The sequence below is a fragment of the Eumetopias jubatus genome, unplaced genomic scaffold, assembly GCF_037043125.1.
Source record: "Eumetopias jubatus isolate StellerSeaLion01/CBP00866 unplaced genomic scaffold, mEumJub1_p1.0 scaffold_2, whole genome shotgun sequence".
Taxonomy (NCBI): Eukaryota; Metazoa; Chordata; class Mammalia; order Carnivora; family Otariidae; genus Eumetopias; species Eumetopias jubatus.
Genome location: NW_028274808.1, coordinates 85,698,422 through 85,714,147, shown reverse-complemented (window position 1 = coordinate 85,714,147; position 15,726 = coordinate 85,698,422). Strand labels below are relative to the sequence as shown.

General features: G+C 35.8%; 1 protein-coding gene across 1 annotated transcript in view; it reads right to left on the bottom strand.

Annotated features, from left to right (window-relative positions):
• CLGN (calmegin) overlaps positions 1-15,726 on the bottom strand; it is a 55,267-nt gene that overhangs the window by 11,439 nt on the left and 28,102 nt on the right. Inside the window, exons 8-11 of the mRNA XM_028102215.2 lie at positions 13,248-13,437; positions 2,963-3,076; positions 2,638-2,788; positions 306-521 (exon numbers count right to left, since the gene is read on the bottom strand). Of these exons, the coding sequence (XP_027958016.1) occupies positions 306-521; positions 2,638-2,788; positions 2,963-3,076; positions 13,248-13,437 (671 nt within the window). The remainder of the gene's footprint in view (positions 1-305; positions 522-2,637; positions 2,789-2,962; positions 3,077-13,247; positions 13,438-15,726) is intronic.

Genomic DNA, 15,726 nt, shown 5'->3' with positions numbered 1-15,726 from the left:
TGTTAACCACTTAGGCCATGAATTAACAAGGTGACCAGAATATTAAGTAGTCTCCTTATAAATAGCAAGGAGGCAATTAAATCCCATTATGCTATCATAATTTAATGAAGACATACACACATATATAGTTCATTATACAGTTCATGATGAAGTTGTATCATAATATAGTAAGGCTAAATATTTTATCAACAAATTCATTTAAGTACATTTAGTAATTCTTGCATATTTGTTTACCTCTTAAGGGCCATTTGTATAACCCATAACCAGGATGAAGTCCTATGACTACTCTATGGTAAATACTGTACCTCGTTAGCATTTGCTGCCATTATCTTCACTCCCCAACCATCTGCAGCCCAGCGATCTGCTATTTCCTTTTCCGAACAGATAATAAAATTATCAAAGTAGATATCAGAGGTCATAGACCAAAGCTCTAAACCAAGAGCATGGAAAGAAGTCAGAAGAAATGGATGATCATCTTCAAAATAATCTGGATTAGGAATTTTTCGAGGACTCCAGATTCCCTGGAAAAAAATAATAAAGAAAAAAATAATTTAAAGACATTTTCAAATAAAATAATCCCATTATTAATGCTATTCAAGAAGTCATTGTTGTGGATGGAGCGCCTGGGTGGCTTAGTTAAGTGCCAACTCTTGATTTCGGCTCAGATCATGATCTCAGAGATGGGAGAGAAGCCCCATATTGGGCTCCGTGCTGGGCATGGAGGCTGCTTGAGATTCTCTCTCTCCTTCTCCCTCTGCCCCTTCTGTCTCTCTCTCTCTCAATCAAAAAAAAAAAAAAGTCATTGCTGTCGAATGAAATCAGCAGTAGTAATTGGAGAAAAAAGAAACTGTTAACTGATATTAACTCATTAGCAAGTCATTAGAAATAAAAACTTGGTTCTTCTCATTCTGTACCCAATGTTCCCTATGAATAAAACTGACTTTAAACTGCAAAAACAGGCAAAGTGAAAACCCAACACACACAGAAATGTGAGTAATTAAATTTCACAAGTAAGTGCTACTATTTTAGACAAGTTTTTTTACATTTAGTAAAATTATTCAAGGCAAGAAGTCATTAAAATTACACAAATCAGAGAGAGCACTGTATGGTAAATATGAAACCATTCCTTTTATTTTAAAAAAATTTTTTTATAATGCACTTTTATTTCTTTATTTGAGAAACAGAGAGAGACAACATGCACAAGTAGCAGGGAGGGGCAAAGGGAGAGGGAGAAGCAGACTCCTCACTGAGCAGGGAGCCCCATGCAGGGCTCAATACCAGGACCCTGAGATCATGACCTGAGCTGAAGGCAGAGGGGAAGCCACTCCTTTTAACATATACCCATGATGGGCATCAATAATCAGTCATGTCTGAACGTCAGAAAAAAATTCAACATAGAAGTTCCATTAGATCTTAAATGATTAAACTCAATCAAATAAAAAAAAATTGACAATATGATTACTCACTCATTCCTCCATCATATATGTCTATTCTGTACCAGGCACCATGCCAGATGCTAGGGACAGAGTGATGATCAAGAGAGACATGGTTCCTCGATTAAATTTAAAGTAATGAGGGAGACAGACATTCAACAAAGAAGTTACCAAAATAAACACTCTGTGATAAATGCAATGGAGAAAAAAAAACTATAGTAAACAACTGGAATATGTAACTGCATCCATATAATAAATATTAGAAAATGTCAATGAGTAATTAGATAAAACTACAGGGTTAAATGGATAACCTAGAGATTTCTACCCAAAAATCTAGGTACACTCAAAAGATATCTAATTCATATTTTAAAAACTCCAAAGTTTAATAACAACAGAAAATATGGAGCATATTAATTAAACACAGGAATTATTTACTAAAATGTACAATGTGAGGTCTCCTGATCAGAACTCATTTCTTATGTTTAATTCTAAAATAGGACTTGATTCTAGAGTGATCATCAATTACCAGGGAAAAATACAGTATCAAGTATCTCATCTTTAGTTCTTAATATTATTCCCCCAGAAAATTACATAAAGAATACTTTACTATTTTTTTTAAAGTAAACTCTAGGCCCAGTGTGGGGCTTGCACTCACAATGCAGAGATCAAAAGTTGCATACTCTATGGACTGAGCCAGCCAGGTGCCCCAAGAATACTTTACTTTTTTTTTTAAAGATTTTATTTATTTATTTGAGAGAGAGAGAATGAGAGATAGAGAGCATGAGAGGGAAGAGGGTCAGAGGGAGAAGCAGACTCCCTGCTGAGCAGGGAGCCCGATGCGGGACTCGATCTCGGGACTCCAGGATCATGACCTGAGCCGAAGGCAGTCGCTTAACCAACTGAGCCACCCAGACGCCCAAGAATACTTTACTTTTTTAAATATAAATTAGTTGGAGTCTATTTTCTTTGACTACTTACGATAGTTTTGTGTAATTAAAATTACACAAATCAGAGAGAGCACTGTATGGTAAATATGAAGCCATTCCTTTTATTTTAAAAAATTTTTTATAATTGTAACTATTATAAATCAAATTTGTAATCAAAATTACAAATCAAATTTCTAAAAGTTAACGTAACATTATCAAAACTAGAACTATCACAGCACTTTAAACTTTACTATGCAATTGTAAGAGGTGGTTATTACCTGGTAGTTAGGATTATCTATCATTGGAGGTCTCCACACTCCTTTGTATTTGGGGTTATCTATCAGGGGAGGTGTCCATTCACCACACCCAATTCGACATGCTGGATTAGAAATACGAGGTGCCTCCCATTCTCCATCCATGTCTTCATTCCTTAGGAAATTAGGAAAAAATTCTACATAAAAGTTCCACAGATGAAAATGTGTATCTACTCATTTATATTAACCTCAAATATAGTAACCTCAAGTTTCTCCTGTCAGTCATATGAACTAGTAACAAAAAGCAAGAAATGTATGAAATTGACATGTGAGGATGAAGAATGTTTACCAGTCATCAGGTTTTTCAGCATTAGGATCTGGAATAAATTTTGGTTCATCATCAAGCCAGCCATCAGGTTTAACAACACTTAAATCTTCTATTTGGGCAGGTTCACTTTCATCCCTGCAAATACAGTATTTTGTGCCAAGTATTAATTATTCAAAAGGCTTAAAAATGTGTATGTTACAAAATTCAGAAGGCAACTCCTACCCTTCTGTCTTTGTGCCTACTACCTCCCCCATCTCTCATCCACCAAAATCTTCTGCTAAATTGTCACTTTCTTGTATATATTCCCTGTTGTGATCCATGCATACACACATATTTGTATACATTCTTTTTTAAAACACAAATGATAGCTTTCTATACAGAGTACGTTCAACATCGCTTTTGTTCACTTAAACACTCATTCATTCATCAACAAACACATATTGGAAGCCCAATGTGTGCCAAGACAGCTTTACAAGCTCTTTTATATACAGTTCTTCACAGTTGCACAGTTTTCTAATTTGTGGATGTACCATAATTTATTTAACCCAATTACTGTTGACAGACAGTGTTTCCAAAAATGTACTATTACAAATAATGCTATAATGAATATCCTGGAATATATTAGGAACTAATACAAAATTATCTCTGTCAGCTATATGAATTGAAAATATTTTTTCCAGTTTCTCATGTATTTTTTGATATAGTTTATGGTAGGTGGGTTTTTTTTCTGCCATATTCAAATAATTTATTTTCATGTAGTTGAAATTTATTGATAATTCTTTTATGATTCTTCAATTTTACATCATATTTGGAAATGTCTTCCCTACGCCAATATTATTTTTTTAACTCACCATATTGAATTCTAATAATTTTGTATTTTTCATTAAAAAAATAACACTTAGAAGACAGATTCTTAAGTACTGAATAGAACTTCACCTTTATAGAAAAGTAGAAATTTTAAACAAGAGGTTACGTTATGATTTTTCAAACAAACCTAAATAACAAAATAAACTCAAATAATCAACTCTCTATACGTAAAGACTTGTACTTGCCTGATATCAATGTCATCTGGAGTCTGTCCGGGCTCCAAGTAACTAGAGTTTAAAATTTAAGGGAGCATTTCTTTTAGCAGTTTATAAAACAAATTCTAACATGTATCACCAATCAGAAAGAGGTTATTATAAGCAGTTTCTCTCATTTAAGGGCAAACTTATTTCTCAGCCTTACTCTTTTTGGGTAAACAAATATGAAACAATGTAAGAAAATCCATATAGAGAGATGTAGTCCTACCCTTTCTGAAAGTATGAATTCATGAAAGTTATGCATTAATAAGTGACTTTTTATTAATTTTTTAAAAAACCATACTGTTCTTCCTACCTTGTAAAATCTGCTTCCCTATCATACTATTTGCTTGAAAGCAAAGACATTTTTATTACTAATCAGTATCTCTCTTTACCTACAAGAGAGTTAACAAGTAAACATTTTGGGTTATCCAGTACTACTTACTCTATTTCTGAGTAGGTAGTAACCCCAATGTGTACAAGACAAACAAGAACTTAAAGAAAGAGGAGTAGACATTTTCCAAAATGAAGCAGAGAGAAAAAAATTGACTTTAAAAAATGAATAGATCCTCAGCGACCTGTGAAAAACTATAAAGCAGTCTAACATACATTTACATGGTGTCCCCAAAAAAAAGATGGGAAGGAACATATAGATATTCAAACAAATAATGGCCAAATATTACCCAAATTTGATACAAACTACACAGCCACATCCCAAAAAGCTCAAAAGCAAGGCAAACACAACACACACACACACCCCTAAGGCACAACAAAACCAAACTGTTGAAAACAGTAACAATGAATCTTAAAACCAAAAAGGAAAAAATGACATATTAGGTCAAGGAGTAAAAGGATGAGAATGACAACTGACTTATCAGAAACGATATAAGCCTCAAGACAACTCAAGAAATGATTGTTTGAGGGGCGCCTGGGCGGCTCAGTCGTTGGGCGTCTGCCTTCGGCTCAGGTCGTGATCCCGGGGTCCTGGGATCGAGCCCCGCATAGGGCTCCCTGCTCCGCGGGAAGCCTGCTTCTCCCTCTCCCACTCCCCCTGCTCGTGTTCCCTCTCTCGCTGTGTCTCTGTCAAATAAATAAATGAAATCCTTAAAAAAAAAAAAGAAATGATTGTTTTAAAACAACTATCAACTTATAATTCAATAGTGAAAACATCCTTCAAAACTTAAGGTAAAATAAATCTTCAGATAATTAAAAGTCGAGAGGATTCAATGACAGCACACATGTGCCACAAATGTGTTAAGAGAAGTTTATCAGGAAGAGGGAAAACAACAGACAAAAATATTTATCTACACAAGAGTATCAGAAATGCTAACTAAATAATAAATAAAAGAACTTTTCTCCTAATAATGTCTGATTAAAAGATAGTGATGGAAGAATAAATATGTGTGGCCTTCATAGTACAAACAGAGGAAGTAAAGGTATGATAATGCATGAAGGATGGAAGGAGGAAAATATAAGACCCTTATAAGATGAACATAGACATAAAGAGGTATAATGACAGTAGATTGAAATAAGTTAGAGATGCATACTGTAAACCCTAGAGCAACACTAAAATAATAAACCACAGAGGAAAAGGTAGTATGCCAATAGGAAAGAAAAAAATAAAAGACTAGAAAAAAATAAAATAAAATAACTCAATCTAAAAAAATTCAGGAAAAAATATTTTCAAATACAGAATATATGGGACAAACAGAAAACAAGCAGGAAGAAAACAAGTACAGTTTATATCCAACCATATCAATAATTACATTAAATGTAGATGGTTTAAAACACTCCACTTAAAAAACAAGACCACATATAAGTTGCCTACTGACAAATCACTTTAAAAATAAAGCTATAGCTGTCATCATCAGGACAGTATGGTACTGGCACAAAAACAGACACACAGATCAGTGGTGAACAGAATAGAGAGCCCAGAAATGGACCCTCAACTCTACGGTCAACTCATTTTTGACAAAGCAGGAAAGAATGTCCAATGCAAAAAAAGACAGTCTCTTCAACAAATGGTGTTGGTAAAATTGCACAGCCACATGCAAAAGAATAAAACTGGACCATTTCCTTACACCACACACAAAAATAAACTCAAAATGGTTGAAAGACCTAAATGCGAGACAGGAGTCCATCAAAATCCTAGAGGAGAACACAGGCAGCAGCCTCTTCGACCTCAGCCACAGCAACTTCTTCCTAGAAACATCACCAAAGGCAAGGGAAGCAAGGGCCAAAATGAACTACTGGGACTTCATCAAGATAAAAAGCTTTTACACGGCAAAGGAAAGAGTCAACAAAACCAAAAGACAACTGACAGAATGGGAGAGGATATTTGCAAATGACATATCAGATAAAGGGCTAGTATCCAAAATCTATAAAGAATTTGTCAAACTCAACACCCAAAGAACAAATCATCCAATCAAGAAATGGGGAGAAGACATGAACAGACATTTTTCCAAAGAAGACATCCAAATGGCCCATGAAAAAGTGCTCAACAGCACTCAGCATCAGGGAGATCCAAATCAAAACCTCAATGAGATACCACCTCACACCAGTCAGAATGGCTAAAATGAACAAGTCAGGGAACGACACATGTTGGCGAGGATGCAGAGAAAGGGGAACCCTCCTACACTGTTGGTGGGAATGCAAGCTGGTGCAGCCACTCTGGAAAACAGTATGGAGGTTCCTCAAACAGTTGAAAATAGAGCTACCACACCAGCAATTTCACTACTGGGTATTTACCCCAAAGATACAAATGTAGGGATCCGAAGGGGTACATGCACCCTGATGCTTATAGCAGCAATGTTCACAATAGCCAAACTATGGAAAGAGCCAAGATGTCCATCAACAAATGAATGGATAAAGAAGATGTGGTATATATATATATATATATGTATATATATATATATATATATATATATACACAAATATATATATATATATATATATATATACACAAATATATATATACAATGGAATAGCCATCACAAAAACCGAAATCTTGCCACTTGCAACAACGTGGATGGAACTAAGAGGGTATTATGCTAAGCAAAATAAGTCAATCAGAGAAAGACATGTATCATATGATCTCACTGATATGAGGAATTCTTAATCTCAGGAAACAAACTGAGGGTTGCTGGAGTGGTGGGGGGTGGGAGGGATGGGGTGGCTGGGTGACAGACATGGGGGAGGGTATGTGCTATGGTGAGCACTGTGAATTGTGCAAGACTGTTGAATCACAGATCTGTACCTCTGAAACAAATAATACAATATATGTTAAAAAAAAAAAGATAGCAGGAAGGGAAAAATGAAGGGGGGGAATCGGAGGGGGAGATGAACCATGAGAGACTATGGACTCTGAGAAACAAACTGAGGGTTCTAGAGGGGAGGGGGGTGGGGGGATGGGTTAGCCTGGTGATGGGTATTAAAGAGGGCATGTATTGAATGCAGCACTGGGTGTTATACGCAAACAATGAATCATGGAACACTACATCAAAAACTAATGATGTAATGTATGGTGATTAACATAACATAATAAAATTAAATTTAAAAAAATAAAGGCATATGTAAGTTACAGGTAAACAATGGAAAATAATATTCAATGGAAACATATTTAAAAGAAAGCAGGACTGTTGACTCAGTATGAGACTAAAGCAGATATCAAGACAGAGTATTATAAGAGTTTATAAAGAAGGATATTATTCTATAATAATCAAGTGATCAGTTCCTCAAGAGGTCATGAAATACTGCAAAAAGATGTAGTAACAGATCTTCAAAATACAGGAGGAAAAACTAACAGAACTCAAAGGAGATACAGACAAATCCATCACCATAAAGATTTTAATATTCTTCTCTCAGTAAGAAAACAGACTGAAAACCAGTAAATATATAGAAGCTTTCAACCACACTGATGTAATTGACATTTGTAAATTTTCTGACAATAGAATTAAAAATTGGGAGTCAAAATGAGAATTCTATCTGGGAAATCCCAAATAAATGCTACCAAAGCAACACATTTAAAAACACATAGATCAAAGAAAAAATTACTAATGAAATTAGAAAACAGTATGAACTGAATGTTCTTATAAATGATATATATTTGTGAAACACAGCTAAAGCAATGTCTAGAGAAAATTTACAGCTACTTCTATCAGAAGAGATTTTTCTCACTTAATAAATTAGGCCGAAAAAAAGAAGCAATAATTTGCTTCAAAGTAAGAAGAAGAAAGTAAATAGCAAAATTTTAAAAAGGTCAATAGAGGGGAAAAACTAAAACAAAAGCCAGTTCTTCAAAAAGATCAATAAAACTGATAAACCTCAGGGCGCCTGGGTGGCTCACTTGGTTAAGCGTCTGCCTTCGGCTCAGGTCATGATCCTAGGGTTCTGGGATGGAGCCCTGCATCGGGCTCCCTGCTCAGCGGGGAGCCTGCTTCTCCCTCTCCCTCTACTGCTCCTCCTGTTTGTGCTTTCTTGCTGGCTCTCCCTCTCTCTCTCAAATAAATAAATAAAATCTTTTAAAAAAATTTTTTAATTGCTAAAGCTCTAGTTAGACACATTAAGAAAAAACACAAATTACCATATTAGAAATGAGTCATCAGTACACATCATTACAGACATTAATGATGACAAGAGGTGTTGAAACAATTAGACATCCATATTTTTAAAAACTGATCTTGTTTTAGATCTCACACTACATACAATTAACTTAGAACAGAGTTTTAGTCAAAATTATTTGTCTAGAAAAAAGTGCAAATATTTGTGACATTCATTTGGGCAAAGATTTCTTAGGTAAGACACTAAAATCATGAATAATCAAAGACAAATACTGACAAACTGAACTCCATAAAAATTTAAAACTGTTCTCTGTTAAGAAAATTAGGACAGAGGCGCCTGGGTGGCTCAGTCGTTAAGCATCTGCCTTCGGTTCAGGTCATGATCCCAGGGTCCTGGGATCGAGCCCCGCATCGGGCTCCCTGCTCGGGGGGAGCCTGCTTCTCCCTCTCCCACTCCCCCTGCTTGTGTTCCCTCTCTCGCTGTGTCTCTCTCTGTCAAATAAATAAATAAAATATTTTTTAAAAAAAGAAAATTAGGACAATCCTCAGAGTGAGAGGAAATATCTGCATGATGCATATCTGTATTAATTGACTATTGCTGCATAACCCCAAAATTTAGGGGCTTAAAATAATGTTTACTACTGTAGTTTCTGAATCTGCATCCCTTACTGGGTGCTCTGCTCAGGGTCTCTGACAGGTTGGAATCAAAGAACGGGCCAGGACTGCAGTCATCTCGGACTGAGGCAGGCAGCTTCTGAAATAGTTTCCCATGACTCCTGCCTCCTGGTACTCATGTCCATGTGTGCTCCCCTCTCCTTGAGTGTGGGTCGGACCTAAGAACTTGCTACTAATGAACGGAAAGTACTGACAGGATGTTACTTCCAAGATTAAGTTATAAAAGACCATATATTAGTTTCCTGAGGTGCTGTAACAAAGTACCACAAACTACAACCTTAAAATGACAGAACTCTGGAGACTAGAAGTCAAAGTTTTGAAAGGGCCGTATTCTCTCTGAAGGCTCTAGGGGCGGATCCTTCTTTGCCGCTTAGCTTCTAGTGGTGCTGGCAATACTTGGTGTCCCCTGGCTTGTAGATGCATCACTTCAATTTCTGCCTGAGTTGTCACATGGTGTTCTCCCTGTGTGTATCTGTCCAAATTTCTCTCTTCTTCTAAGAACACCAGTCACATTAGATCCTAAGTCAGTATGACCTCATCTTAATTTGATTACATCTGTAAAGGCCCTAATTCCAAATAAAGTCATAATCATAGGTTCTGGGTAGATATGGATTTGTGGAGGACACTGTTAATGCAGTAAGGACTGTGACGTCCAGCTTCTCTGCACTCTCTCTTCCCTCACTTTCGCTTCCTTGAAGAGAGCTACTATGTTGTGAGCTACTCTATGGAGAGGCCTAGATTGCAAGGAACCAAGAGAGGACTCTGGCCAACATCCAGCAAGGAATTGAGGCTCTCAGTCCAACAATGACAATTCAGTCCTTTGAGAAGCGGAACCCTGCCAAAACCCACTTGAGTGGGATTGAAAGTGGATCCACTCCCGGTTGAGCCTTTAGATGACTACAGTCTCAGCTGACATCTTAATTACAGCCTGTGAGAAACCCAGAGCCAGAAGACCCAGCTAATCTGTTCTCAGATTCCTGAATCACAGAAACTGTGAGATAATGTTTTAAGCTGCTAGGTTTTGGGATAATTTGTTACATAGCAATAGATAACTAATATAATACCTGTATCCAGAATATAAAGAGCTTCCATAACTCAACATAAAAAATAACCCAATTAAAACAAAAAAGTTGAAAAGATACTTGATCAAAGAAATGATATGAATGGGAGGTGAGTGAAAAGTTGCTCGACATAATTAGTTATCAGGGAAATGCAAATCAAAACGACATTAGAGATCACTACAAACCTTTCAAAATAGCCAAAGAAAAACAAAAACAAAAAACAGTATCAAGAGATCAAAAAGGGGGGTGCCTGGGTGGCTCAGTCGGTTAAGCGTCTGCCTTCGGCTCAGGTCATGATCCCAGGGTCCTGGGATTGAGCCCCACATTGGGCTCCCCCCTCTCCCTCTGCCTGCCACTCCCCCTGCTTGTGCTGTCTCTGTCAAATAAATAAGTAAAATCTTTAAAAAAAAAAAAGATCAAAGGGTACAAACTCTAGTTATAAAATAAATAAGCTCTGGGGATGTGATGTACAGCATGGTGACTACAGTTAATAACACTGTATTGTGTATTTGAAAGCTGCTAAGAGAGTCGGCCTTAAAAGTTCCCATCACACACGTGCACACACACACAAATTTGTAACTGTGTGGTAATGGATGTCAATTATACTTAATGTGCTAATCATTTTGCAATTTACACACATATCAAGTCATTATGTTGTACACCTAAACCAATACAATGTTGTATGTCAATTACATCTCAATAAAAAAAACATAATACCAAATGCCATAAATGTATAAGATCTATAACCCTTACTTAATATTAGTGTGAATGCAAAATGGTATAGCCCTTTGGAAAAGTTTGACAGTTTCTTAGAAATTTAAACACATACTTACTGTATAATCTGGCAATCCCACTCCTAGGTATGTACCCAAGAAAAAGGAAAAATTATGTTCACACAAAGCCCTGTCCACAAGTGTTTATAAACACTTTATTCATAACTGCCCCAAAATGGAAACAACCAAAATCTCCATCAATGTGTGACTGGATAAACAAATTATGATGAATCCCTATAAATCCCTAAAACAAAACTAACCACTTACATAAACAAAAATATGGATGAATTTCAAGAAGTATTATTTAAGTGAAAGAAACCAGAAACAAAAGCTGTATACCATATGATTCCATTTTATATGATATTCTGGAAAAGGCAAAGCTCTAAAAGACAGATATCAAATCAGTCGTTGCGCAACAGGCATAAGGGTGGGAGGAAGTGATTATAAAGGATATGAGGAACCTTTCTGGGATGACAGAAATATTCCATATCATGATTGTGGTAGTAGTTACATCATTGTGTATGTCTGTCCATACACATAGAACTGTCTATCTAAAATAAATGAATTAACCTATATGAAAATTACACTTTGATAAATCTGACAGAAAACATGCAATGAAAATCCAGCAAATATAAAAAGGACAATATTTGCTGACCAGGTGGACTGCAAGGTTAGTCTCAAATTGAAAATCAATCAATATAATACACCATACTAAGAAAATAAGAGACAAAACCCACATGGTCATCAACAGATGCACAAAAGTACTTTACAAAATCCAGCACCCAATCATGGAAAAAAACAAAACTCTTAGTAAACTAAGAACAGAACTTTAAAAAATCATACTTAGTGGGGCACCTGGGTGGCTCAGGCAGTTAAACATCCAACTCTGGATTTTGGCTCAGGTCATGATCTCAGGGTTGTGAGATCCATGCTGGGTGTGGAGCCTGCTTAAGATTCTCTCTCTCCCTCTCCCTCTGCCCCTCCCCAGCTCTCTAAAAAACAAATAAATAAAAAACAAAATCATACTTAGTATTTATGCCTTCGTGTAGTACCCCTCCCAAATGTACCAGACAAGGTTAGCCTGTGTGACAGAATACAGCTGGAGTGCTGACCGGTCACCTCTGAGATTAGGCTACAAAAGACGTTACAATTTCTGTGGTTGTGCTCTCTCCCCCTCTGTGGGCACTCCCTCTGGTGGAGCCATCCACCATGCCATGAGCACACATAAGGAGAGGCCCAAGTGGCAAGGCACTGAAACTTCCTGACAACAGCCACATAAGCCAGTTATATAAAGTAAAGCAGATGCTCACTTTATAGCCAGGGTCAAACCTTCAGATGAATGCCCAACTCCAACCACAGGAGAGAGCCTGAGCCAGAACCAGTCAGCTAGCCACTCTCAGTTTCCTGCCTCCTAGGAACCGGGTGAGTTAGGGTGAGCTAACAGTTATCTCTCATCATCTGAACTCAAAGCTATGGGAACTCGGGAACTGAATACATTTCTTTTAAGGAAAACACTCATAATCCTATAGAATGAAAACAACACAAATACTCAGCTAAGCAATCTAATATGAGTGAATCCTATATAGTTTTATAAGATGTTGAACATATGGCTATTTTAAGCCCAGTAATCATTAACTGAAAAGACTAACTATATAAAATATGCACACACATATATGATGATAAAGATCAAACTAGGAATTAAAATTCAAGTGTTGGTGTTTTAGATTCATGGAATTCCCCCCCCAACACACATACACAGAGCACCAGAAACATAAAAAAATATTGAAAAAGGCAAGAAAATTAAAATATTAAAATGAAAATTAAGATAATTAAAAGGCAAAGATGTACAAAATCTATTTTGTTTTTTTGAGGGGGGGAGTAAAGAGAGAGGTAGAGACAGAATCTTAAGCAGACTCCATACCCAGAGCAGAGCTGGACGTGGGGCTCAATCTCACAAGCCTGAGATCACAACCTGCGCTGAAATCTAGTAACTGACTGAGCCACTCAGGTGCCCCTACAAAATCTATTTTAGATTAAGTATTTCACCCAAAATAGTCAAAATAAGTAATTGCAATGTTTAAAAGACTATGCTTCACTGGTTGTAAACTTCGCTTATATGGAATATCTCATTACTGAATTATACCAACTAATGTTTTGCTACTGAATTCTTCACTTACCAGTCTTCCGGTTTGACAGCAGAAGGATCTGGGATTTTTGCTCTTTCATCCCATTCTTCAGGCTTTTTATCACTGGGATCTTCAATTTCTTTGGGAGGATTAATAGGAGGAACCACATCTTCTAATAGGCTTCCTTGGTTTACAACTATTTGATCAATTAATACTTCAAATGTGTCATCTGGATTCATCACTAAAGACCAATTTAAATATATTACACTTACCATAATGATTGACATTTTTAAAGATAATCTTCTAAATAAGAAAACTACCCTAAATTTCATGGGTAAATTTCTTTCTCAACCAGAAATCGAGGAATTACAATGTATTAAATCAAAATATGCTAAGATCACTAGGTATAATGTTTTCTAAAACCAAATATAAAATTTTGTCTTAAGTAATCATAATTTAATGAAAAGCTCCATTACTTCTCAAATAAAGAATATCCAGGAGCTAACTCAGTTCTGGATTCTCACAACCAGTCAGCTTCACTTTTTTATAATTACAGAATGCAATCCAATCTTCTTCAGTATTTCAAAATAACTTTTTTGAAACTATCTCAAACTTCAAAAGTTGCAAATGCACAATAAAGGACTTTTTTCATGAAGCACTTGAGAGTCAGTTACTGACTTCACACACATCATCCCTGTATGTTTTAATGTCTATTTTCTACAAACGAGGACATTCCCCTACATAACCCCAATCTAGTCACCAAAATCAGGAAATTCACAGATACATGACTACCATTTCCTAGAAAATTTTAAAGTTCATTGGCATTTCAAATTCAATGATTCATACACTGCAGTTTAAAATATCTTAAGGTTGATTGAAAATATTCAAGCTTACACTTAAGTCTGTTTGGAGGTGACTTCTAGCTCTCTAAAAGTACCCAAGCCAAGTGTCATATTGAACCCTCTTTTCCATTGTAATAACAAAATAAAAGTTCTCTCCTCCTTCTGTAAACTTGGGGGTAGTGGGTAAAGTGGGTAAACTTTATATCTTTGGAAAGAATGGTAAATGAAAATAGCTGCCTAACATTTGCTTTCAGTAAGCTACGAAGTAGGAGCTGTCAACCGAATGTAAGGATCATCCCAACTTAGTAAGCGGTCTACCACATTCTGAAGAAACAGTTCTGAAGCAAGAACAATCTCCAGAGGTTTCAGTCACAACAATACCAAGTTACTTACATCAAAATCAAATACTACAATTTATATACAAATAAAATAACACAAACACTCAATGTTTTCTCCCTTTTTTCCTTCCATATTTCCTCTTCTATTACAGCTGAGATTATAAAACCATACTACTACCCAAAGGAAAAAGTCAAGATTTAAGCAGAGTAAGAGCTTAAATGTAAAAAAAAAGAAAAAAAGTACTAGATTCTTCCTGATTCAAAAAAGGCATTTCTCAAGAAAAATCTTGAAAAGAATGTGCTGAATAAATTTAGCAACTGAAATTTTTAAAAATTACAGTTAAAACAAAAAAAGCATGTGACAAATACTCATATGTGAAAAGACATCTTTGTCTAAAACTATACTAAATATTTTAAATGAATTTACAGTAAAAAGCATTGGATTATAAAGCCTTTTAAGATACTCTGTGAGGTTCTTAGAACAACTACAAAATGATGTTATAAAAATATAATAGTGGTACAGAAAATTTTTTAAAAAGTCATTCAATAATCCTAGTACAACAAAGTTTTTATGTGTAGTATAAGAAAGCAAATGTTTATAAGTTAGACTTGAATTTCAATTCTAGTCCTACCAGTTACTTTTTTTTCCTAAGGCAAGTTACTTAACCTAAGTTAAGGTAAAATTGAGAGAACCTGCTCACCTCACATGATGGTTCTAAACAAAGTACCGAGCACAGAGCACGGCATGCATTAGGTGACTAATGAAAATTAGTTTTCTTTTTCTAATCTATTTGCACAGTTTGTCTAATGGTCACCATGATGATGCTCCTCTGCTTTGAATCTCATTTCTTTTGACATTTTAATATTATAAACATTTTCCCCTGTTGCTAAACACTTCCATAGTTACCATTTTTGTATTGTATATAAAATTCCTACTGTAACATTTGGGTTGCTTTAAGTTTACAGTATATTTTTACACATAGCTCATTTTCTTTCTTCTGGGTTATTTTCTTTGGATAAATTCTTGAAAATGGAATTGTGGTTTCAAAACACATAAACTTATGGTCTTTGACATATCACACCAAGTTGCTTTTCACCAAGTTTGTACAAAGTCTAATGAAATTCATTTGTCTTGTTCTAGTTACAATTTCTCATTATCTCTACAGTTTATGTTCCCCAAAACATCCAGTTCTATTTTCCAGTTTCAAAAAAAGCTCCTTACTGTCAATGCTGACATTAAAAATAAAACTGGTCATTGCCTTGGCAGACATGAATATTTCTGCAACTGCAGTCTTTGGAAAGGAAACAAATATCTTAGTCCTGGGTAGAGTTGTCCTGTCAGGTTCTGAC